General features: G+C 41.0%; 1 protein-coding gene across 6 annotated transcripts in view; it reads left to right on the top strand.

Annotated features, from left to right (window-relative positions):
- fahd2a (fumarylacetoacetate hydrolase domain containing 2A) overlaps positions 1 to 20633 on the top strand; it is a 31840-nt gene extending 11207 nt beyond the window's left edge. For 4 of the 6 annotated variants that reach the window (XM_072554060.1, XM_072554061.1, XM_072554056.1 and 1 more), the window contains exons 5-9: positions 608 to 770; positions 3850 to 3958; positions 6975 to 7062; positions 8283 to 8369; positions 20224 to 20633. In XM_072554060.1, coding sequence (XP_072410161.1) covers positions 608 to 770; positions 3850 to 3958; positions 6975 to 7062; positions 8283 to 8345 — 423 coding nt within the window. In that variant the 3' untranslated portion in view covers positions 8346 to 8369; positions 20224 to 20633. Of the gene's footprint in view, positions 1 to 607; positions 771 to 3849; positions 3959 to 6974; positions 7063 to 8282; positions 8370 to 10541; positions 10711 to 20223 lie in introns of those variants that run through there. The other 2 variants (XM_072554055.1, XM_072554057.1) reach the window with 2 other exon arrangements.
- The last annotated feature ends 2856 nt before the right edge of the window (positions 20634 to 23489 follow it).

Below are 23489 nucleotides of genomic sequence, written 5' to 3'. Positions count from 1 at the left end.
TGGAGAAATGGCTGTTTCATTATATTTTTTTGAAATGTGAGTATCGCTGCCAAGTCCAACATTGGTTCCTCACCCTGAATTCCCATTCATTAGATGATGTTAAGCTGCCAACTTGAACCACAGTAATCCGTTTGGTGGCAGCACACCAGCAGTGTTACTCGGAAGGGAAAATTCACAGTAAATCAGACTGAGAAGTTTCTGTACTAAAATATTGGGACCTTATTTTAAATCATTTATGAGATGTGGCCGTCAGTGGTAGTGCTGGCCTTTGGTATCCTCAGTTGCCCTTAATAAGTGGCTTGCGAGGCCATTTTAGACAGTGGTTAACAGGTAACCATTTGGTGTGGCTGTGGGTCTTTTGCAGGCCAGACCATGCAAGAATAGGAATTCTCTTCCCTGAAGGAGATGACTGAACCTTAATGAATGAAGTCCATACTTTGACACTTGTGATCCTGATCAAACAACAAAAAGGGATTTCCGATTCTGACTGGAAGTTCTGGTCCTTTGCTGTATGGTCCAAGAAAACCATTAGGTCGCACCATATTAAGAGAATCAACACTGATCTGAATACACAGCTGGCAATAAATATGTTGTGTCCTCTTCACAGAAGGAGGAAGCAATGGACTATGTTGCTGGATTCACAGTCGCTCATGATGTCAGTGCACGTGACTGGCAGATGAAACGGAATGGCAAGCAGTGGCTCCTGGGTAAAACATTTGACACATTCTGTCCATTGGGACCAGCCATAGTCACCAGAGATGCTCTCTCAGGTACTCCCAGATCTCTCTATCTGAGACTAGATAGTCTGACCATGTAATTAAAATGGAAAAGGTAGCTGACACATCACATTTGTAGTTACTGATGTACAGTGGTACTCAGTCTGAAAACATCTCGGATTTTAAATTCCCATCCTTGTTTTCAAACCTGTCCTTGTCTCATTTTACATATCTCTGTAACATCTTCCATGATTTCCTTGGTCTATCCTGGCATCTTTCCTTCAGATGTCTAGAGTCTAAGCTCAGGATTTCTTTTTCCAATCGACTCTGTCTTCCCACCTTCCACCTCCTGAAAATATCACAAAAAACTGACTTTCAAACCAAACATTTGAGATCTCCCTGATTATTTCCATGCGTGTCTCAGTATCAAACTGTATCTTACTGTGAAGTATTCACTCAGACTATGTTTTTGGTGGTGTCTTAATGCCAGATGTAATTGTGCAACATTTTTGATATTTTACCATCATGTTCTGTGAATTCATGCCAGCGTTGCATGGCCTTATTCCCATTTTTATTTAACAAAATGCAAGGTAAATTATGAACTTCATCAATAATTTTCAAATTGTTGTTGTCCTTGATCTTTATTTTACTCATTGTTCTATTCAGTTCTTTCCTAAGCTCTGCAATATTTTTGAAATATTGTCATTATTTGTGAATTCATCCCAGTGTTGTGTGGCCTTATTCTCATTCTCATTTTAATTTACCTTGCATTTTGTTAAATCATGAACTTCACGAACAGTTTTACGTTCTTGTTGTCCTTCATCTTTGTTTTACTCACATCTTTCCAAAGCTCTTGACACACTCATTTGATATCATTGATGTGAAGCAGTAGTATTGTGGGAATGCCACCAGACTCATAATGGCCCAGTAAGCCAATCAGCTTTACTAAATCATTATGAAAGCTGGACAAAATACTGAAACCAGATGTACTACCTGGCATCATCCTAGGCATTGCAAACATCATGAGTGAACACAGTTCTGTCAACTGCAAAGTTCTTACGAACAGCTGGGAGATTGTGCCCAAACTGGCAGAGTTATCCCACAGATCAGTCAATCAATAGCCTGACACAGTCACACACATTGAATCATACGTTATAGATGTTGTTCCGCACATGACCAGCACCATCTCCAGTTATGTTCTGCCTCACCTGGAGATGCCCTGGGAATTCACAACACTGACTCCAGACTGTATGAAATCTGATGGCACAGATCAAACATGGACAATAAAATCTCCTACCAATGACCACTCAACACTCCCCCCTCAGCTGATGACTCCCTGGAATAGACACCACTTGGAGCAAACATTGAGGGTAGTGACATCCATAATGTACTTAAAGTGAGGGACATCCATGTTCATCACCACAAATAGCTCAGTAAATGACGTAGCTGCTAGACTGGGTGTACATTGAGTACGGAAAGAATCAATAAGACAGAAAAACATACTTGATGATACCTTCACTAATCTGCCTGCCACAGCTGCATCTGTCTATGACAGTATCTCCAAGAGCGAGCGCCTCAGTTCTGTGGAGACGAAATCCTAACTTCACAATGAGTATATCATCCATCATGTTTTGTGGCACCAACAGAGTGGTAAGTGAGATAAACTTTACTGAGATCCAGCAATTCCAATGTGTGCATCCATGAGGCACGATAGGCCATCAGCAACAACAGAATTCTATTCAAGCAAAAGCTGCAGCCTGAAGGCCCAGCTTATTCCCTGCTCTACCACTGCCATCAAGCCAAGAGATCCAACCTAGTTCAATCAGAAGTGCAAGAGTAGATTAGAGAAACAGCTAAAAATGAAGTGCCAACTCGGTGAAACTACAACACAGCATTATTTGCATGCCAACAGAACAAGATATATCTGAAGTCTACAATCCTGCCACATTCAGCGTGAATGGTGATGGACAGCCAACAGGATGTGAGGACTCCACAAGTATATCTATCTTCAATGATGGGGGAACCCAAAGCTTAAGTGTAAAAGACAAGGCTGATAATATTTGCAACCATCATCAGCAAGCAGTCCCAAATGGATGATCCACTTTCGCCTAAATTAGGGTCCTGAGCATCATACGTGTTAATCTCAATCAAATCACTCCATGTGATATCAAGAAATGGGCAAAAGCACAAGTTACTCAAAAGAATATGGACCCTGACGACCATCGAACTGAAGAATTAAATGACAGTTATTTACCCAACAATTTTGAAAATGAACCAGCTCCATCTTGTGCTCATCAACAGAACAAATTCAACTCTGCCACTTTCTTCCTTATCCATTTGTTTCTTTTTAAACAGTCCCTAATGAGGCACTGTAGCAAAATACAAATTAACTGCTGATGCAAATGTCATAATTCAAAATAACATGGTCCTGTGTTATGATGCATCCCCGGAGGTGTGGTGCTCACCCATCCTAAAAGGCCTCTACCATGCCAGTGAGCATAGCTTGCTCCCTCTAGAGGGAGACCCAAGTGCGAACATTGCCACAAGACTGGGGCAGACAGTTGGGCAGAATGATCCCCTACCTGGCCTGCTGTCTGGACCTTTTCATGGCCACTTTGGCCAGGTCCAGAAGCAGAACCATGTGAAGGACCTCTCACCTGTTCACCCCTTTCTGCATGGGATACTTACAGATCAGGATCGTGCAGCTGAATCCACTCACGTTAGGTTCCACCTGAGCTCTCTGCTGCCAACATCATTAATGCTTGATCCAAACAAAGTCTGATCTATGAATTAAGCTGAACCAATATTCTTAAGTCTGTGACATGTACAGGACGTTTCATTGTAACACAAATTTTGTCAGTGCACATTTGCACTAACACGATTGATGAATTGGTGACACTGTCTCTGCAGCGCAAACTTTTAAAACATGTTCAAAGTTTGAGAGAAGATTTGTAGCTCAGGTGCTAGTTGTGGTTCTGTTCGCCGAGCTGGGAACGTGTTGGGTGTAATACGATTACAGTACCAACACTTGAAGCACTTTTCTAAAGTGCAATTTTTCAATAATGCAGGGTTGAAAGAAATGGTCCTTTATTCCAAGCTTCTTTTAACATTTAAGCCACACTTTATGTTACAGATCCCCACAACCTTGGGATTCGCTGCCGGGTTAACAAAGAAATTATGCAGAATAGCAACACCAATCAGCTAATATTTAAAACAGAGGAACTTATCGTTTGGGTGTCACAGTGAGTGTAATTTCATGATGGACGAATTTACCATTAAAATTTGAATTGGAATGTGAAATTTTTCAGTGTTGAATGTCACAAGATTAAAACAAATTAAGTTTGTACTGCAAACAATTCACAGCACTAAGTGAAACAGATGTGCATCCAAAAAAAAGTTAGTTAAGAGAGTAGAGGTACCCTTGGACAGAAAACAAAGGTGGCTTTTAAGAGGGAGAGGATCATGCTGAAGCAATTTTGGGAGCCCCTAGTGCTCCCTGGGTTAGAAAATTCCAAAAGATTGACAAAGAAAACGTCCTCGATCCTCCAGGAGATAGTAATAGTTGGGGAGATTGTTGGCATTGCTTTCACCAGTTCTTTTTCCACATTTCCTCTTGCAAAGAATTGTGTGTCTTCATTCAGGATGTTCCTGTCAGGTGAGACATGTAACATCCATCAAAATCAGTAACTTCAGATACAGTAGATAACTGGACAATTATGAAAAAGGAGCAGTCAATGCAAAATTGAAGGTGTTGTAAATGAGGTAAATGAGCTTGTGCAGATTGAAATTGAGGAGTACCATGTTGTGGACATCAGACACATACATGGCAGCAAGATGATCAAGGCTAGGAACTAAATATCCAACAATATGCATTCAACTGAAAGGACAGGCAAATGGGCAAAGGGAGCATAGTTGCTCTGTTAACAAGTCGATTAGCAAGAAGTGATCTTGAGTCAGAAGATATACAATCTGTTTGGGTAAAGGTGAGAAACTGCAAAGGACAAAATACTCTGTTGGAATTCAGTTACAGACTGCCGAGCAGTAGTCAGGATGTGAGGAAGAAAATAAATCATGAGATAGAAATTGCATGTATGACAGTCACTCTTACAATAATCAGTTGTGGACTTCACTATGAAGGTGAATTTATTGGAACAGTCTGTGATTAAGCCCTCTCTGCACAGGCAATTCTGCATTTGGTGATAGGTAATGAGGCAGACTTAATGATTGAGCTCAAGATTAGAGATCCCAAGGGCACAGTGACCAGGGTATGATTGAATTCACCCAACAGTTTGAGAAGGAGAAACTGGAATCAGATGTAATGGTACTGCAACTGAGTAAAGTTAACAGCAAAGACATGAGGGAGGAGCTAGCTAGAGTTGATTGGAAAGGGAGCCAAGCAGGGAACACAGTGTTACAGCAATGTCAGCAGTTAAAGCAGAAATTCAACCCAACGAAGAAGAAACATACTTAGGGGAGTTTGAGGCAACCATTGCTGAAAAGGGAAGTCAGGGACAGCATCTATAAAAAAACGATGCATGAAGAACATAAAAGAGGAGGTAGGCTACCTGGTAATATGAAGAGTGTTTTTGATATTATAACAGATAAGAGAGAGGCAAGAGTGGATAATGGATCACTGTACAATGAGGCTGGAGAAGGACTAAGAGGGAACAAAGAAATGGCAAAGGAACGACAGAGGTATTTTGCATCAGTTTTCAAGGTAGAAGACACAAATGTCATACCAGACTTCTAAGAGAATCAGGAGGAAAAAATGAGTGCAGTGGCCAGCACGAAGGAGGTGGTAATGAGAAAACTGAAACATCGGAGGATGGATAAATCACCTGGACCAAGGAGACTACATCGCAGAGTACTGAAGAGATTGTTTGGGCATTGGTGGTGATCTTTCTGGAATCACTGCAGTCAGGAAAGGTAGTTTTTAAACAATCTGCGGATGTAGTGAACAAAGCAGCGTTTTTTTTTAAAAGTCAGAACTACTGTTGATTTTATTGAGGCAGTACTGTGTAAGATAGCTGTTATATCAAAAAGGAAAACAAGTGAGGCTGGAGAATTCCAGCAAATTTTAGTTTGTCATTTATGCCAAACTATAATTTCTTGGAATAAACACAGAAAATGCTTGGGACAAAAACTCACCAGGTTAGGCAGCCTCTTTGCAGGGAGAGAAAAAGAGTTTGTGATTCAGTCGTGAGCCTGTAATTATTTTCTGAGATGACAAGATGAAAAGGCCACCAACGCAGATATCCTATTAAAATGATGCTGTCAAGAATTTCTTTAAAAATTCCATTTTAGGCTGCATGAAAGGAAAATAATGTTGCAGTCATGTTCTGTCCAACAAAATATTAAAAAGCACTTATAATTATCCCCCACTACCCGAAAGTTGGTCGTTCCAATGAAACCTTTCATTAGCCAAAATGGCTTAAAGCAAAGAAGCATCAATTTACATTGCAAAAATTTTGACTTTTTTCATAAAAGCAAAAATCCTCTTTAGATTTCTTTCTGTTTGCGAAAACAGATACTCATGTAGGGCTTTCATAAAAGCAAAGTGGCGTAAAGCAAACTTTCGAAAGGTGGGGGATATCTGTAAATGTTGAGGAAGATCAGAAAATTGGCATTTAGTCCACTTTGAGAAAGCAACAAAACATGATTTTATATACAATTTTTAACTTTGTTCATCCTTTGAAGTGAAGTTGACCATGTTCATCATGAGGTGTTTTGGTCACTGTTAGGCCCATCAATGGAAGTTTCTGTGACAAGTAGGACAGGATACTGGAGACTTTTGAGTTTTGAATGAGTTGCTGGCTCAGAACGAGTTCTCTTTTCACTTTAATTTGCCTCTGGTAACCACATGATTTCCAATGTCAGACCATTTTATAAATGTTTGCACCAACTGCACGATTGGTGAGATTCTTGCAGGAATCGAGTTCAAAATCAAACTGAAGTGAAGTCTGCTGATTAGCCTTCCCTTTCATCACCATGATAATTCAGACTCTACTTAATCCCGCCACAGAATATTGTTAACAGAGTAAAACATTCAAAGAAACCCCAAAGGAACAGTGACAATCAAAACATAGTTCATGGCCAAGTTAGCATCTTCAGGGAGGAGCAAGGAAGTTTGACAGATGGGCAGGTTTTTGGGAGGGAATTCACAACCTGCTGTGACTGAAAAATAATTTGCATTGCAAGGCATTTTGTCATTAGAACAACACTTACACTGTTTCTACTTGTCACCAATTGATTTCTTAGGTTTGTGACCTTGAATCCAGGAGACGTTTTCCTCACTGGAACACCCTCTGGAGTTGGAGTATTTAGAAAACCACCCATGTTCCTCAAAGTAAGCAATGTTGATTTTGGCCTTTCTAAACATGGACTGTTACTTCTCCAAATTATTCACTGTTTGTGAAATTTGTGAAATATTTCTGCAAGGTATACTGAAGCGCAAAATTAATGCAAATTCAAGGATCCCTCCATTTCAACACCATGCAAAGTGGGTAATATTCTTTGAGCACAACTATATTCTGCTCTTTCATCCAAATAACCATGAATCATGTATCAGCTTTAAAAGTAAAGGTTGATAGTCTGTTTGACAAAAGGGAACAGCAGAGTACAAATCATCTCATGAGCGTACTGGCACTTTCCACAAACTATCTCGAGATCCTCAAGAACACAATGGAGTGTCATTTTAGTTCACTTGGAGATTTTTTTCAGAAATATGTGTAGGACAAATGTTTTACACAGTAGTACCCAAATTCAAATACCTGTGAAAAAGCACATTTGGAATTAATTTTCTCAAATTTGTTGAATGCATCATTTGCTATTTGTTTCCTTAACGGGTTGCCCTTTTGGAACAGAGAGAAGAATTTTTTTGTATTTGACAGTCGTGCAGCCTTCATATGCCTCCTCAGTGGAAGAAACAGGGTAATTGAATAACTTCCAAGCACAAGTAGATTCTTGTCAGGCAAGGGAATAAAAGGTTATCGGGGATTGATGCAAATATAGAATTTAGAACATAAACAGATCAGCCATAATCTTATCAAATGGTGGAGCAGACTTGAAGGGCTGATTGCCCCATTTCTGCTCCAAATTCATAGGTACATCCTGTAGCGATTGTAACAAGGTCAGGTAGGTGGACCTCATAGAATCTGAGTTCCCAGACTGGGGCTGTTAATCGGGTCCAATTAGGGAGCCCTAGCGGTCAGCAATCAACAAGAGTGTCAGACATTTTGCTCAAGCTGAAAAAGCAGGATCAGTGTCAAGTAGTTTCCACAGATAAGGGAAACTTAGTGAAGGGATACAGGCCTCTGGAGTTATTTCGCATATGAATAAATGCGAAGCTTTGAAATATTAAATAAAAGATGAGAACAGTGACTCATCCATTTTGTTCAAAATTCGTTTGTTTCGACAGCAGGGTGACAAATAAGCCAACATATCATTTTTACAAACACTGTTCATAATCTAAATCGTGTGCTTAATTTTGTAATATAGATAGCCTCTTAAAAAGTCCACATCCCCATAGAAAAAATATGCTGTTCATTTTATTTGAATTTCTTGCAGCGTGGAGACACTGTGGAATGTGAAATTGATGAAATAGGAACCTTGAGGAACACTATCATTTAGGTTTACAGAGTGCTTTCAAACAAGGTATCAAATTTATTTTTAATTGTAAATGTTTCAATAATATAAGATGTAGGAGCAGAAATTAGGTCATTCAGCCCATCAAGTCTGCCATGCCATTCAATCATGGCTGATAGGTTTTCCAACCCCATTTTCCTGCTTTCTCCCTATAGTCTTTGATCCCCTTGATAATCAAGAACTTCTCTACATCTGTTTTAAATATACTCAATGACTTGGCCTCCCCTCCCCCCCTCCCCTCCCCGTCACATACACAGCTCTGCTCCCTGACTCCCTTGAATTTTTGGGATATTATTCATGTCTTCCATTGTGAAGACTGATACAAAGTACTTATTCAGCTTCTTAGCCATTTCTCTGTTCCCCATTACTACCTCTCCAGCAGCACAGTGTCCACTTTTGCCTCTCTTTTACCCTTTAGATATATAAAGAAGTTCCTGCAACCTTTCCCAATATTACCAGCTCACCTATCCTTATATTTAATCGTCTCTCTGCTTATTTCTTTCTTAGTTGTTCTCTGTTGGTCTTTGTCAGCTTCCCACTGCCCTTGGCCACATTAATATGTTTTCTCTTTTGTTTTTGTGCTGTTGTAGACCTCCTGGTCAGCCATGGTTACTTCATCCTCCCCTTAGTATACTGATCTTTATCAGAATTTTTTTTTGCTGTCTCTCTCGAATTGCTTCCACAGTCTCTGGCCTTTGTTGTTCCATTGTCTTTCCTATTAGGCTCCTCTCCCAGTCAATTACAGTCAGCTCCTCCTTCATACCTCTATAGTTGCCTTTGTTCAACTGTAATACCATTACATTTGATTCTAGTCAAATCTTTCAAAGTGCAGAGTAAATTTTCTCACATTATGGTCACTACCTCTAAAGGATTCCTTAACCTTAAGCTCCCTTATCAAGTCTGCTTCATTGCACAACACTAAATCCAGAATTGCCTGTTCTCCAGTGGACTCCACCAGAAGCTGCTCCAAAAGCCATCTCATAGACATTCCACAAGTTATTTTTCTTGCAATCCACTACCAACCTGGTCTTCCTAGTCCACCTACATATTGAAATCTTCCATGATCACTGTAATCTTGCCTTACTTATATCCCTTTTCTATCTGTTGGTGTATCTCATGTCCCAAAACCTGACTACTGCCTGGAGCTCTATAGGTTACTCCGATTATGGTTTTCTCATCTTTGCATTTCCTCAACTTTACCCACACAAATTCTACATCATCTGACCCTAATTCATTTACAGCTATTGATTTAATTTCATTTCCACTTTCCAAGCAATCCCACCCCATCTGCCCACCTGCCTGTCTTTGTGACAGGATGTATATCAGTGGATATTTAGCTCCCAGTCCTGATCTCAACATCCAAAAGCACTGAAGGGAAATAAGTGGATGGTAAAAGCTGCCAGAGATTGCCTCATTTGATAGTTAGTGATTAAGAACCTCTGTCAAATTGATGGGGGAGAAGGAATTCGTTAAGGATACATGTTTACATTGATGGGGAGACAAACAGGACAGTAAGAGAAATGTCCTTCAGGGGCTGAATGGCCGTTTCTCATTTCGCATTCGCTAAGTTTTTTTTAAACCTTGAATTACTATACATTAAACCAAAATCTTTGTGGATCCTGCTGACACATGGGAACAAATGTCACAATCATAACTGATCAGGTGGTGTTAATTCCTAAAAGTAGTTGTGGAAGACATCAGGAAAATGTCAGGAAACTGGGCACAAACAAAGTGCCAAATACAACAGTCTTAGTGCTGCAAACTTAATCAACATTTTAGGACAGGTAGATGCCACAGACTGCGAGCTAAATTGTGATGCTCAGCAGCATGATACACAAATTTCAATTCAATTTAAGAAACTGACAAATGGAATTTAATTTTCCAAGATGGTGGATCTGCATTTCAGAAAATAGTACATTGTGCCCCGGTATAGCAAAAGGATAAACAGAATAAAAATGGTAAACACGACTGAAATGACGAATTTAAATTATTCATTCTTGAATAATTTAATGCAACATTTTAAATGTCATCAGCTAGGAATTTTACTGAATGGGACAAAATTGCATAAATGATCAAAGGAAAAATTTCTGCTCACTTACAAGCTCCTCCAAAGCAAACAACCAGAAAGTTGCATCAAAAGTTGAAACAAATTTAAACAGGAATAACATACTTGTTTTGCAGGCTGATTTACCAGCAATATGGAGCCTCTTTTCATGAACAGAAACCAGGGCATGGACAAAGTAGAGTTACAGTGCTTGAGGTAGAAATCCTGTCCAAAGAAGCAGACTTCATTTGTATGCTGATGACAGAAGTGCTCTTACATTGGAAATAAAACATTCAGGTCATGGCATTTCAAGATTCGTGAGATATGGTAAATAAATGCAGCCTTATGGACACAAAGCAGTTTAGCTATGCTGCAATACACATGGAGGTTCCCATCTACATGAGGTCCACACTTGAAATTACCTAGTTTATGTCAAACTCCGCAAAGGTTTGTCTCTCATCACCAAGACACCCTTTATTTAATGTGCAAATCACATGACACTGACCCAGCTCCCTCATTGAGAGTTTATATTGTGTTGCTTCCACAGTGGAAACTTATTCAGGACTGTAATCTTGTGAAGCAGCACAAGATTCATTTCAACATTATTTACATGATAAAACTGGCACTATTTTGGTACTCTCTGTCCCAGTTTCTGATTCAAAGTCACTCCCTTGGCCTAGGCTGCTATCATCTTGCCAATTCCTGCTGGCCAATCCAGGGTCCATACCTGCAGTAGAACTGATCCTCCAAAAAAAACAAGCTAAAATCAGAGATACCACTGACAACACATTCAATTTTTTTTTGCTTCAGTACACATTTATCAAGTTCTCAAAATTTTCCCAGTTATTTTATTGTATGTTACAAACACTTTTCTAATTTCGAATGGGTCTGCGCATGCATTAAGATGCATTCAATCGTCTTGTTCCAATTTTAACTGACTTTCATTGTACACAATTAAATATTTTCAATTGATAAAACAAATGACTATAGACATACATGTTCTGGCATAGTTTGTGAGATGTTTCCAATCTATCCTACTCCAGGGCTAACAGTGAACTCTTCAAATTCCTCAGCACCAGAGAGCAATCAACCTCATAAACATTAATTATGGCGAGGAGACCTTTACCCTGTGCTGAAGTTGACAATGACCAAAGTTCATGGTCAGAGGAACAACAGTAAACAACAATCAGGGCAGGATTTTAAATGAAATAGAAGGTGGGGGATGGGGAAGTTGGGGGCAAAGGAGGAAGAGTGGCGTGGTAGTATTCAAATACATTAAAATTAGGGAATTTAAAAAAACAACTGGGGTGGTGGGAGGTGGTGATGTTATTCAAGATTCCACAACAAACAATGAGACAGAGAATATGGAGAAGCTCAGGAATCTAACTTCAGGCGGAGCAGGTAAGGGGACAACTCTGAGGAGGGAGACAGTCAAGAGAGGATTGAGTGTTTTTTGACTTAACGGCGTGCTATATACGAAACAAGATAAATGAGCTTGCAGCACAGACTCAAAATGTGGATTGCGTACAATACTGTCAGTATCACAGGCATGGCTCCAAGGGGATCAGGGGTGGGAACTAAATATCCAAGAATAAATATCCAATGGAAGGGATGGGCAAGTGCGTAGAAGAGGCAGCCTTAGAGTCACAGAAATGTACAGCACACTCTCCGGTCCAACTTGTCCATACCAACCAGATATTCTAAAGTAATCTGTTCCCATTTGCCAGCATTTGGCCAATATCCTTCTCAACCCTTCCTGTTCACATACCCATCCAGATGCCTTTTAAATGTTGTAATTTTACTAGACTCCACCATTTCCTCTGGCAGCTCTTTCCATACGTGTCCCATCCTGAGTGAAAAAGTTGCCCTTCAGGCCACTTTTAAATTTTTCTCCTTTCACCCACATCTATGCCCTCTAGTTCCAGACTTATGCACCCCAGGGAAAAGACCTTGTCTATTTACATTAGCCATGCCCCTCATGATTTTAAAAGCCTCTGTAAGGTCACCCCTTAGCTTCAGACGCTCTAAGGAAAACATCCCCAACCTATTCAGCACCTGCCTATTGCTCAAAACCTCCAACCCTGGCAACATTTATCTTGATCTTTTCTGAACCTTTCAAGTTTCACAACACCCTTCCAATAGGATGGAGACTAGAACTGCACACAATATTCCAAAAGTGACCTACCCAATCTCTTGTACCGTCCCAATATGATCTATCAACTCCTATACTTGATGCCGTGACCAAGAAAACAAAGCATACCAAACACCTTCACTATTCTATCTACGTGAGACTCCACTTTGAAGGAACTATGAACCTGCACTACAAAATCTCTTGGTTTAGCAACACTCCCCGGATGTTCCCATTAAGTGCTTTCCAAAATGCAGCACCTCACATTTATCTAAATTAAATTCCATCTGCTCCTCCTTGAACCATTAGCCTGTCACTCCATGGATCACTGGCCCATCTGATCAAGATCCCAGTGTACTCTGAGGAAATCTTCTATATGCTGTCCACTATACCTGCAAATCTGGTGTCATCTGTTACTAACTATACCTCATACCTTCACATCCAAATCGTTTATATAAATAACAAAATCCTTGTGGCACACTATAAGTCACAGGCCTCCATTCTGAAATGCAACCCTCCACCACCACCCTCTGTCTTCTATCTTGCAGCCAGTTCTGTATCCAAATGGCTACTTCTCCCTGTATTCTAACCTTGCTAACCTGTCGACCATGAGGAACCTCGTCAAATGCCTTACTGAGATCCCGAAAGACCACATTCATCGCTGTGCCCCTATCAATTATCTTCGGTACTTATTCAAAACATTCAACCAAGTTAGTGAAATATTATTTCCCACGCACAAAGCCATGTTAATGATCCGTAATCAGTCCTTGCCTTTCCAAATACATGTAAATCCACTCCCTCAGGATTCCCTCCAACAACTTGCCCACTACCAATGTCAAGCTCACAGATCTCCAGTTCCCTGGCTTTTCTGTACCACCTTTCTTAAATAGTGGCACTATGTTAATAAACCTCCAATCTTCTGGCACCTCATGTGGCTATCGATGATACAAATGTATCAGCAAAGGGCCCAGCAATCACTTTCCCATCTTCCCACAGGAGTTCTACAGTGCACCTGATCAAGTCCTGGGAATTTATCTAGCAGCACTTCTTCTGTAATATGGACATTTTTCAAGATGTCACCATCTATTTCCCCACATTATATATCTTCACGTTCTTTTCCATAATAAGCCCACCTCCTGCAGGTCACCTTGTTGAGGGGTCCTCTTCTCTCTCTGGTTACCCTTTTGCCCTTTATGTATATACAAAATCCCTTTGGATTCTTCTTATCCCTAGTTGCCAAAGCTTTGTCTTGTCCCCTTTTTGCCCTCCTGATTTCCCTCTTAAGTATACTCCTGCTGCTTTTATACTCTAAGGATTCACTTGATCGCTGCTGTCACTACCTGACAGATGCTTCCTTTTTATTAACCAAAACCTCAATTTCTCTAGACAGCCAGCATTCCATACACCTAATGGCCTTGCCTTTACCCGAACAGGAACATATTGTTGAAACTCCCAACCAGAACCAACCTATTATTCTCACAGATAACTGAGATCTCCTTACAAATTTGGTGATCATCCCTTTCTTATTTCTCAGTTCCACCCGAGTAACTTCTCTTGACGTATTCCCAGGAATATCCTTCCCCAGTACAGCCATAATGTTATCTCTTGTCAAAAATGCCACTCCCCCTCCTCACTTGCCTCCCTTTTTATTCTTTGGATAGCATTTGTATGCTGGAACATTAGGCTGCCAGTCATTGTCCATCCCTGAGCCACATCTCCAAGATTGCTATGATATCTAAGCATGCTGAGTTCACCTGCCTTCCCTGTTAGATCTCTTGCATTGAAATAAATGCAGTTTAATTCATCAGTCTGACCTCATTCTCTGCTTTGTTCCTTCCTCCCTTGATTGTTTCACTTGCTCCTTTTTCCAATTGTACCACTATCAGACTGATTTCTTTCCTCACTATCTCCCTGGGCTCTACCCCACCATCTTACTTGCTTAAATCTTTCTGAGCAGCTCCAGCAAATCTCCTTGTTGGCATGAGTCCTCTTCCAAATCAGGTACTATCCATTCTTAAGAACACTTTTGCCCCAGAAGAGATTCCAATGATCCAAAAACATGAACCGTTTTCTGCAACAGCTCCTCAGCCACGCATTGATCTGCTCTATACACCTATTCCTACCTTCACTAGTTCGCAGCACTGGGAGTAACCTAGATATTACTTCCCATGAGGACCTCCTTTTTAAATTCCTCCCTTACTTTGTATACGCTTCCTTCAGAATCTCATCCTTTGCCCTTCATATGTCGTTAGTTCCAAAGTGTACAACAACGTCCTGCTGGACCCTATATCCCCTTTGAGAACATTCTGCACCCTCTCAGAGATATCCTTGATCCTGGCAGCAGGGAGGCAACATATCATTCTGATTTTTCACTTCTGGCTGCAGAAAGGTCAGTCTGTGCCTCCAAGAGATATCACAATCGATCACTTGGAACCTAACGTAACCCTCGATACACTGGAGCCAATCTCAGTACCAGAAAGTTGGCTGTTCGCGCTACCTTCCTCTGAAAGTCCCTACATATTCTAAAACAGCATACTTGTTTGACATGGTGATAGCCACAGGAGACGCTTGTACTACCTGCCTCCCTTCTCCTACCTTTCCTGGAGGTAACCCATCTACCTGGCTGTATCTGTGGTTTTTCTTCCTTCCAAGAACTACCATCCATCACACCCCCTCGCTCCTTGAAATACCTCATTGCCTTTCACTGCCACTTGATGCGATGTGATGGGATTCGTAACAAAAGACACTTCCTGTCGACAGAATAATCAAGAACATGGAAAATCTCCCTAAACTCCCAAATACAACAGGCAGAGCACATCACTCTATGAAAGGCCATCTTTACTCCTTAATCATCTGCTGACGCAGAAAAAAGCACCATCTTACTGCTCTAAAAAGCACAGCTCCAGGCTAACTTCGTACGAATATTTTATATTTTTAAAATGTAATTTAGAGACAGATCTTAATAAAACACATTCAAAAAAGAACCCACTCTACTCACTACTGTAGATTAACAGCAGAGTTACATATAAAAACTATGCACTTAATATCTTCCATGCTATGAGCTCTCCCACAAAGGTTCCTCCAAGGTCAGCTGTGAATTTCACTGTTGGTTAATTTCTCCTTGGCACACTCCAATGTCCAAAAATACTTGAATTCAAACAGTAAAGGCATTAAATGTGCAGATTCACTGCTGTGTCAAACAGCAGTGTAGGCTTCTTTCTCTGACCATGTGGTTCTTGCCTTTGTTTCACTTCCTCCTTTTGAAATTGCCATTGTTTTGATGATGTGTAATGAGGTAAACTCGGAAGCTTCAGGTGCAGGAGCCCCTGTGTGGCAGTGACAAAACAAGACAGAATTCACGCTGCAGTTTTAGAAGTTGGAATCAGATGCAACAGTATTGCAATTGAGTAAATAACTGCAAAGACAGGAGGAAGAAGCTGGCCAGAGTTGACTGAAAGAGGACCCTAACAGGGATGACAGTGCAGTGGCAGAAATTCATCCTGAAGAAGAAATATATGAAGGGGAGCACAAATTAACCATGGCTAACAAGGAAGTCAGGGACAGCAAAAAACAAAAAGAAAAAGCAAAAGCATACAATTTGAAGATGACTCTTTAAGCCAGAAGATTGGAAAGCCTTTAAGAACTACCACAGGATATCTGAAAAAGCCAAAAAGGGGAGAGAAGATGAAATATGAGCGTAATCTAGCTAGTAATGTAAAAGAACATTGCAAGAGGTTTTTTATTCTGATAAATAAAAGCTAAAAGAAAAGCATGAGTGGACACTGGACCACTGGAAAATGAGGCTTCACAGGCAGTTACAACAAAACCAAGAAATCACTTTGGTCAGATGGCATTTGGAAGTGTGTTTGGGGTCTGTACCGGAGGAAGCATGTGCTAGAGCAAGGGCATGAGCAAGACAAGCATAATGGAATCTTTTCTAATGTGATACTTAACGAAAGTGGTGGCAGACACTCATATCACTTCGCCATCACTTTTCACTTCTCAAATGTGGTGGGTATCTTCATGTCAAATGAAGATCGAGTGGTGTCTTGTATCCCTTTCTCCTTGTCAAAACCTGTGCACTTCAACACACACTCTCTCCCAAAGGCTTATTTCGATCATATCCCAATTTCTGTTGAATAATATCTTGGCATTTCAGTCCACATTTTCCCACAGGGTTTCCCTGTACTTCTCAAAAGATTACAATATTACAATCCTACAGAGCATTTCAAAGCATTTCCTCATTCAACAAAATTTTCAACATTTTACGAGATGCAGAATAACATTTGCTTTGCAAAGTATTGAAATTACAAGGCATGTAGTTGTACCATTCATTCAGTTCTCAACATAACGAATTGTTTTTTCAACTTAAAGACTTGACATTCACAACACTACGTAACTGCGGTTTCAGACAGACCACTTTTCACTGCAGCAGATGTTTAAATTATGCTGTCCTTTTCCCAGCTTGCATATTAACATTGTTTAACAACCACGATTGGTTTATTCATATTTCGTCATAATAGGTTGACATTTTTCAGACTACATTCACAGTATATTTTGCGACTTTACCTTGACAGAAAAAGACAAACATCATAAAAGATCCTAAAAATATCATAAATATTTAACCCTGAAACATGAAAGCAAGAATATCATTATCCAAAAGGCAAAACAGTTGCAGATGGAGTTAAATGGTGGTAAATATCAACTGCCTATGTTGCTAGAATGAAGAGAAAATGGCATTTTACTTGGAGAGAAATTATAGTGGGCGGCATGGTGGCACAGTGGTTAGCACTGCTGCCTCACAGCGCCAGAGACCCGGGTTCAATTCCCACCTCAGGCGACTCTCTGTGTGGAGTTTGCACATTCTCCCAGTGTCTGCGTGGGTTTCCTCCGGGTGCTCCGGTTTCCTCCCACAGTCCAAAAATGTGCAGGTTAGGTGAACTGGCCATGCTAAATTGCCTGTAGTGTTCAGTGAAGGGGTAAATGTAGGAGAATGGGTCTGGGTGGGTTACGCTTTAGCGGGTCAGTGTGGACCTGTTGGCCTGAAGGGCCTGTTTCCACACTAAGTAATCTAATAAAACTTGGTGGTACACAGGGATGTGGGATCTCTGGTACTGAAGGATCTGGATAGCCTGGTACATGAATCACAAACTTGGTTTGCAGGTACAGGAAGTGAATAAGACAGCAAATGGAATGGTGTTGGTTGTACAAAAGAATAGATGATCATGTTGAGGTTGTACAGGATGTTGGCAAGGCCTCTTCTGGAGTGCTCTGTGCAGTTCCAGTCGCCCTGTTCTCAGAAGGAATGGGAATGAAGGATTTGAAATATAAAAAGACTGGAAGGGCTTGAATCTTTTTCACTGAAACATAGGAGGTTGAACAGTTATAAAATCACAAAGGGCACAGGTAAGGTGAATGACAAAAGTCTTTTCTCTAATAGTGGGGGAGTTCAAAACTAGGAGGTATGTTTTTAAGATGAGAAGAGAAAGACTTAAAAAGGACGAGGAGCAACTTTCTTTTGTAACAGTGAATCGTGTGTGGAATGAACAGTCAATTAGTGTGCTGGATGCAGATACAGTCACCATGTTTAAAAAGACATCCAGATAAGTTCATGAATAAGAAAGGACTGTCAGGATGTGGGCAAAGGCAGGTAGGATCAGTTCAGTTTGGGAACATGGACAGGTTGGACCAAAGGGTTTGCTTCCATGCGTATGACTTCAAGCGCAATGGATAAAAGGATGACAGTGCAAAGAGGGACAATAAATTCAGGACTGAACGTGTTTTATCTGAATGCACGCAGCATACAAACTAAATAAGCTTGTGGCGCAAATTGAAATTGGCTGGTATGATATGGGAGGCATTATGGAGACGTGGCTGCAAGGGGAACAGGAGTGGGAACCAAATATCTAAGGATACACGTCTTGGATCCCAGTCTTGGTCCCCTTGCAGCCACGTCTCCATCGTGCTGTATCCTGTCCAAAACGTAGGCAAAGGGGGTAGAATTGCCTTATTAGTCTGAAGTGCAAAGGGACTCGGTAGTTCCAGTCCAGGATTCTCTAAAAGGAAAATTTTCAGGTTGAGTTGGTAATTAGGAAGGCAAATGCAATGTTGGCATATATTTTGAGGTAACTGGAATATGAAAGCAGGGTTATATTTCTGAGGCTTTTTAAGACTATAAGACATTGGAGCAGAAGTTAGGCCATTCAGACCAGCCATTCAATCATAGAGTCCTAGAGATGTACAGCATGCAAAAGATCCTTCAGTCGAACTCACCCGTGTCAAACAGATATCCATCCCTCCAAACCCTTCCTATTCATATACCCATCCAGATGCGTTTTAAATGCTGGCAATCATACAAGCCTCTACCACTTCCTCTGGCAGCCCATTCCACACATGCACCACCTTGGGTGAAAAAGTTGCCCCTTAGGTCTCTCCCTATCTCCATTCAAAAAGGTTTTACTCTTCCTCTAAGGCTGTGCCCTCAGGTCCAACACTGGCACCTCCACATCATATTTTCTGAAGGCTTCAAAATACCTTTCAATACAGGGGCTCTTTCAGACTTGTCAGAACTAATTCCCTGGTACTGACAACTCGCCAACTCCTGCCATCTTTTTAAATATAATCTTCTTCCTTGTGTTGCTGTCTTTTGGAATCATCTCAATCAATAATCAGCCTGCAATTATCCTCCAGGCTGAGCCTCACAAACACATGGAAGCCCACTTGGTCTGTTCTTGGCCTTCCACTACAAGTTGTTTCCTCAAGTCCAAAAGTCATCTTCAGCCCACAATTCCCAGTTGACCGCTCCAGAGCAAAATTTTTAAATTTTAGATTTTACTGTCACTATATATACTTGAGTAGTAGAATATTGAGAAGTGCACAAGGTTACCATTCTCCTGAGTATACAGAAGACAGGATTAATAAAAGAAATAAAAAGATACAGCCAAAACAAAATCGAGATCAGTCCCCCACCTCTGGCCATCAGTCCTCACGACCAGTAAAACAAAGTCACAAAGTCCATCCCCTCACAGTCAACAAACACTCAGGGACCCCCGAGTCCCCATATGCTGCCACAGCCGGGACACTACCACATCAGTCAAATAGACAGGGCCCAACCACGTTGTGCAGACACGCCATTTACACTGGAATCATGCCATCATTCTTCGACATCTTGCTTTGACCAATGTCATGGCTGCCATGAGCCAGCACTGGGTTGATCTCAGTAATGCAGCCTCTGCTGAAGCTACTGGGTCCCAAACTAGGCACAAACTCCAGGTTGTGCCCACCATGCCAAAGCAGCCAGCGCCTCATGCATGAGTTAAACAGCCTATCTCTGGACACTGGGCAGGACAGGGTGGTGTTGGCAAACAGAGTCGACAGCACAGGCCTTGAGGCAGAGGGGCCCAGCGAAGACCAGGCTGTAAAGCCTGGCTACCCCACCCACTCACTGCACCCATTATGGCCGCCTCCTCTCCTCCCACAGCTGCAAGAAGTTGTGACAAAACAATAGAAGTAAATGAAAAATCAACAAGGGTTTTCACACAATGAAGTGTACTGTTGGCTGGCTTGTGATTACAAGTGATGTTTTTGAAAGGTGGGATGAACTGAGAAACAGGAGCTTGTCAAAGTCAGGGCTATTTGTGATTATGTTGCTCCTTTAACAAGGTTATGTTGTCCTTGGTTTTGTTTTTCAGGAGGGTCGTAAAGACACAGGTTCCAAAATATCTGGATTGATCTACTTGGGGAAACTTTAGAGTTTATAAAAAAACTCCAGGAAAATTAAAGTGGAGTGGCCCATTCTCCGAGCTCAGCTTCTCTCTGGTTTGGCTTGGTTTCAGCAAGTAGTCAGTTTTGAAGCTGCTGGACCCAAAGAAGCAGGTCTATGCTGATCCTCCCTCTCTCTGACATCTCTCCTCTGAAACAGTGTTTGATTTTACCTTTTTTGCCAAAGGAATTTTATGGGAATTGTTGCAGGAATTTGGAACAGCAGCATTAGGTTGGGATAATCTGTTGGGTTTTCAAATAGGTTGTTATTTTATATTTGGTTCTCTTCTGTTTGTGTTTTATTTGGTAATCTTGCAAATAAATTCTGTTTTGTTTAAAACTAAGTAGTTAGGCCAGCTGCATTGCTCCTGGAATATCCACTCTGTACCTACTTATAACAACTAGGGTCCAGGCTACTTCCTCAAAATGTTTTGAGGGATCTGGTCTAGTCCATAACACATTATAAGAAATTATTGTAATTATTCCCAGTAGGGTCAGGGATGTAAATTTAACTGAAAGGAAGTTTGATACTGAGTGAGTAAATAAGATTATATACATTCAGGCATTCTAAGAGAAATAGGCAAGTAGTCACTGGGGTCCTGAGCACATATCAGTTTTCAATTTCATAATTGATGAGGGTGCAGGTTCCTTCATGGATTGCAGTCATAGCTGCATTTTGACACCACATGCAACTCAGCTTTACAGGACAGGAGGGAGAAGACAGGAGCAACAGTGACCGAAGGGTCTGTTTCCATGCTGTACATCTCTATGACTTATTCAGATAACAGGTGTTTTTGGAGCTGACAATGCAATTCCTGCATGGTTCCAGTGTCAAGGAATTTCTTCTGGGGAAGGTTGCACAGCCAGAGGTCATATTCTATGTTGATCCCAATGAATTAGATTAAAGGTAGTGAGATGACTCTTGCAATCAAAATTTAGGGAGCTGGATAAGAAGTTAGCAAGCAGGCCCTCAAATGCACTTATGGCCAATTATCCCTCACACATGCACAAGGGATTGCAGAAACAGGAGAATAAGATAAATGTATTTGTGGCTGCAAAAATGATGCAGAAGGGAGAGTTTTATATTCCTGGATCTCTGGGAATGATTCTGTACAAGATAGTACTTCTGCAAGCCAGAAAGATTACATAACATAGCCAAGACAGAGAGGAGCATTTTACTAGTACTGGAAGGGCTTTAACTCATTTGGCAGGGGGATGCAAATAGAGTTAACAACGTCAAAAAATACATTGTGTCAACAAATGCTTTGAGATACAGCAAGAGCTATCAAAGAGAACGCCAGGTTGATAGGTGAAGTCTGAGTAAGGGAGAAAGTAAAGTTGAAGTCAGAATTAACGTGCATCCATGTGAATGTGTGGTGAACACTAAATGAGACTGGAATTAGAAGCACAGATCGGAAATTTTGTGTTGAGATGTGAACAGAGACCTTGCTCTAGAGCAAGGCTGCATGTGAAATGTTCCTGGGTACAAGGCGTGAAGTAACAATATGATATGAAGCAAAGTTGAGGGGTCACTTTTTTTTAAGAACCACTGCATTGATAGAGGCAGAGAATATCGCAGTGTGTTCAAGGACAGAATTGATTTGCCTAGCGCAAAGAAACAAAAAGGATAAAATTACATTGCTTGGTATAGTTTGTAAAGCTTACAGAGTTACAAATCTGCATATGGCAAATGGTACACAGGAACATGGTTGTGGTTGTTGGGCATCAGACATCTCTGACATCTCTGCATTAAGTTCCTCAGAGTAGTGTCCTCTGTCCAAGCATCTTCAGTTGCTTCATTATTCTTTACCTTCCCTCTGTACTAAGGTCAGAATTGGGAATGTTGCTGATGATTGCACAATGTTCATCAAGTCCATGTTCAAATACATCAAGATCTGGACAACATTCAGAGGCCTGGGCTGACAAGTGGTAAGTAACATTTGCGCCACAGAAATGCAAGGCAATGATCACCTCCAAGAGACAATCTGACCATTGACACTTGACATTTAGTGGTATTACCATCACTAAATCCCTGGCTATGAACATCCTAGAAGGTATCATTGACCAGAAACTCAACTGAACTCACCACAAACAGTGGCTATTAAGAGCAGGTCAGAGGCCAGACGACTGCAACAGTTGACTCAATTTCCTGACTCCTCAACGCCTGTCCATCATCTGCAAAGAAGAAGTTAGGATTGCAATGAAAATCTTCTCACTTGCCTGGATGGGTAGTCCCAACAACACGCAAGAAGCTTGATATTATTCAGGACAAAGCAGTCCACTGTTTGGTACCAGATATACAAGCTGTTCCTGCTCCCACTACCAAGGCCCAATAGCATTAGTGTGTACGATTTTCAAGATGTATTATAGAAAATCACCGAAGATCCTTCGACAGCACCTTCCAAACCCATGACCACTTCCGCCTGGAAGGTCAAGGGCAACAGATAACATGGGAATGTTGCCCTCCAAGCCACTTGCCTTCCTGAGTTGCAAATATATCGCTGTTCCTTCACTGTCACTGCATCAAACTCCCTAAGAGTATTGTGGTCAACCTAAATCAGCAACAATTCAAGAAAGCAGATCACCACCATCACCTTCTCAAGAGCAACTAGGAATCGAAAAAAAAGGCTCACCAGCTAGCGATGTCCATGTCCCATGAGTGAATTTAAAAAAAAGGGAGAATTACAGCTAATTAGTGATCTCAAATGGCAAAGAGGGAGGCAATGGGCATGGCTGAGTTGTTATATGAATACTTTGTATCTGTCTTTACCAAAGAGAGAGATGCCACCCATGCCATGGTGACATAGGAGTAAACTCTGTCACTAGATGGTTCAAAATTTAATCAGGAAGGGTTGCACGGATGTTGATATCCAAAGCTGACAAAGAACTGGGACCAATGAGATGTATCCAAGGATTTTGCAGGAAGTGAGGATGGAGAATGCAGGAGCACTATTGTTTCAATCTTCCTTTGAGTCAGAAGAATTAGATTGGAATTACAAACGTGAAGACCTTGATCAAGAAAGATTGTCAGGTTAAGTCCAGCTATTATTCATCAGTCAGTTTAACTAAGCATCTTATGTGTTTCTCTGACAATTACTGAAGCAAAGTCACACAGAACAGGGTGCCAAAAACTTATAAACAATTGCAAATCCTCTTTGATAAATCTTAATGATTTAGAAATAGGTATGACCTTGAT

Source organism: Chiloscyllium punctatum, chromosome 35 (assembly GCF_047496795.1).
Source record: "Chiloscyllium punctatum isolate Juve2018m chromosome 35, sChiPun1.3, whole genome shotgun sequence".
In the NCBI taxonomy this organism is placed as follows: domain Eukaryota; kingdom Metazoa; phylum Chordata; class Chondrichthyes; order Orectolobiformes; family Hemiscylliidae; genus Chiloscyllium; species Chiloscyllium punctatum.
This window is presented reverse-complemented; position numbering and strand designations above follow the sequence as displayed.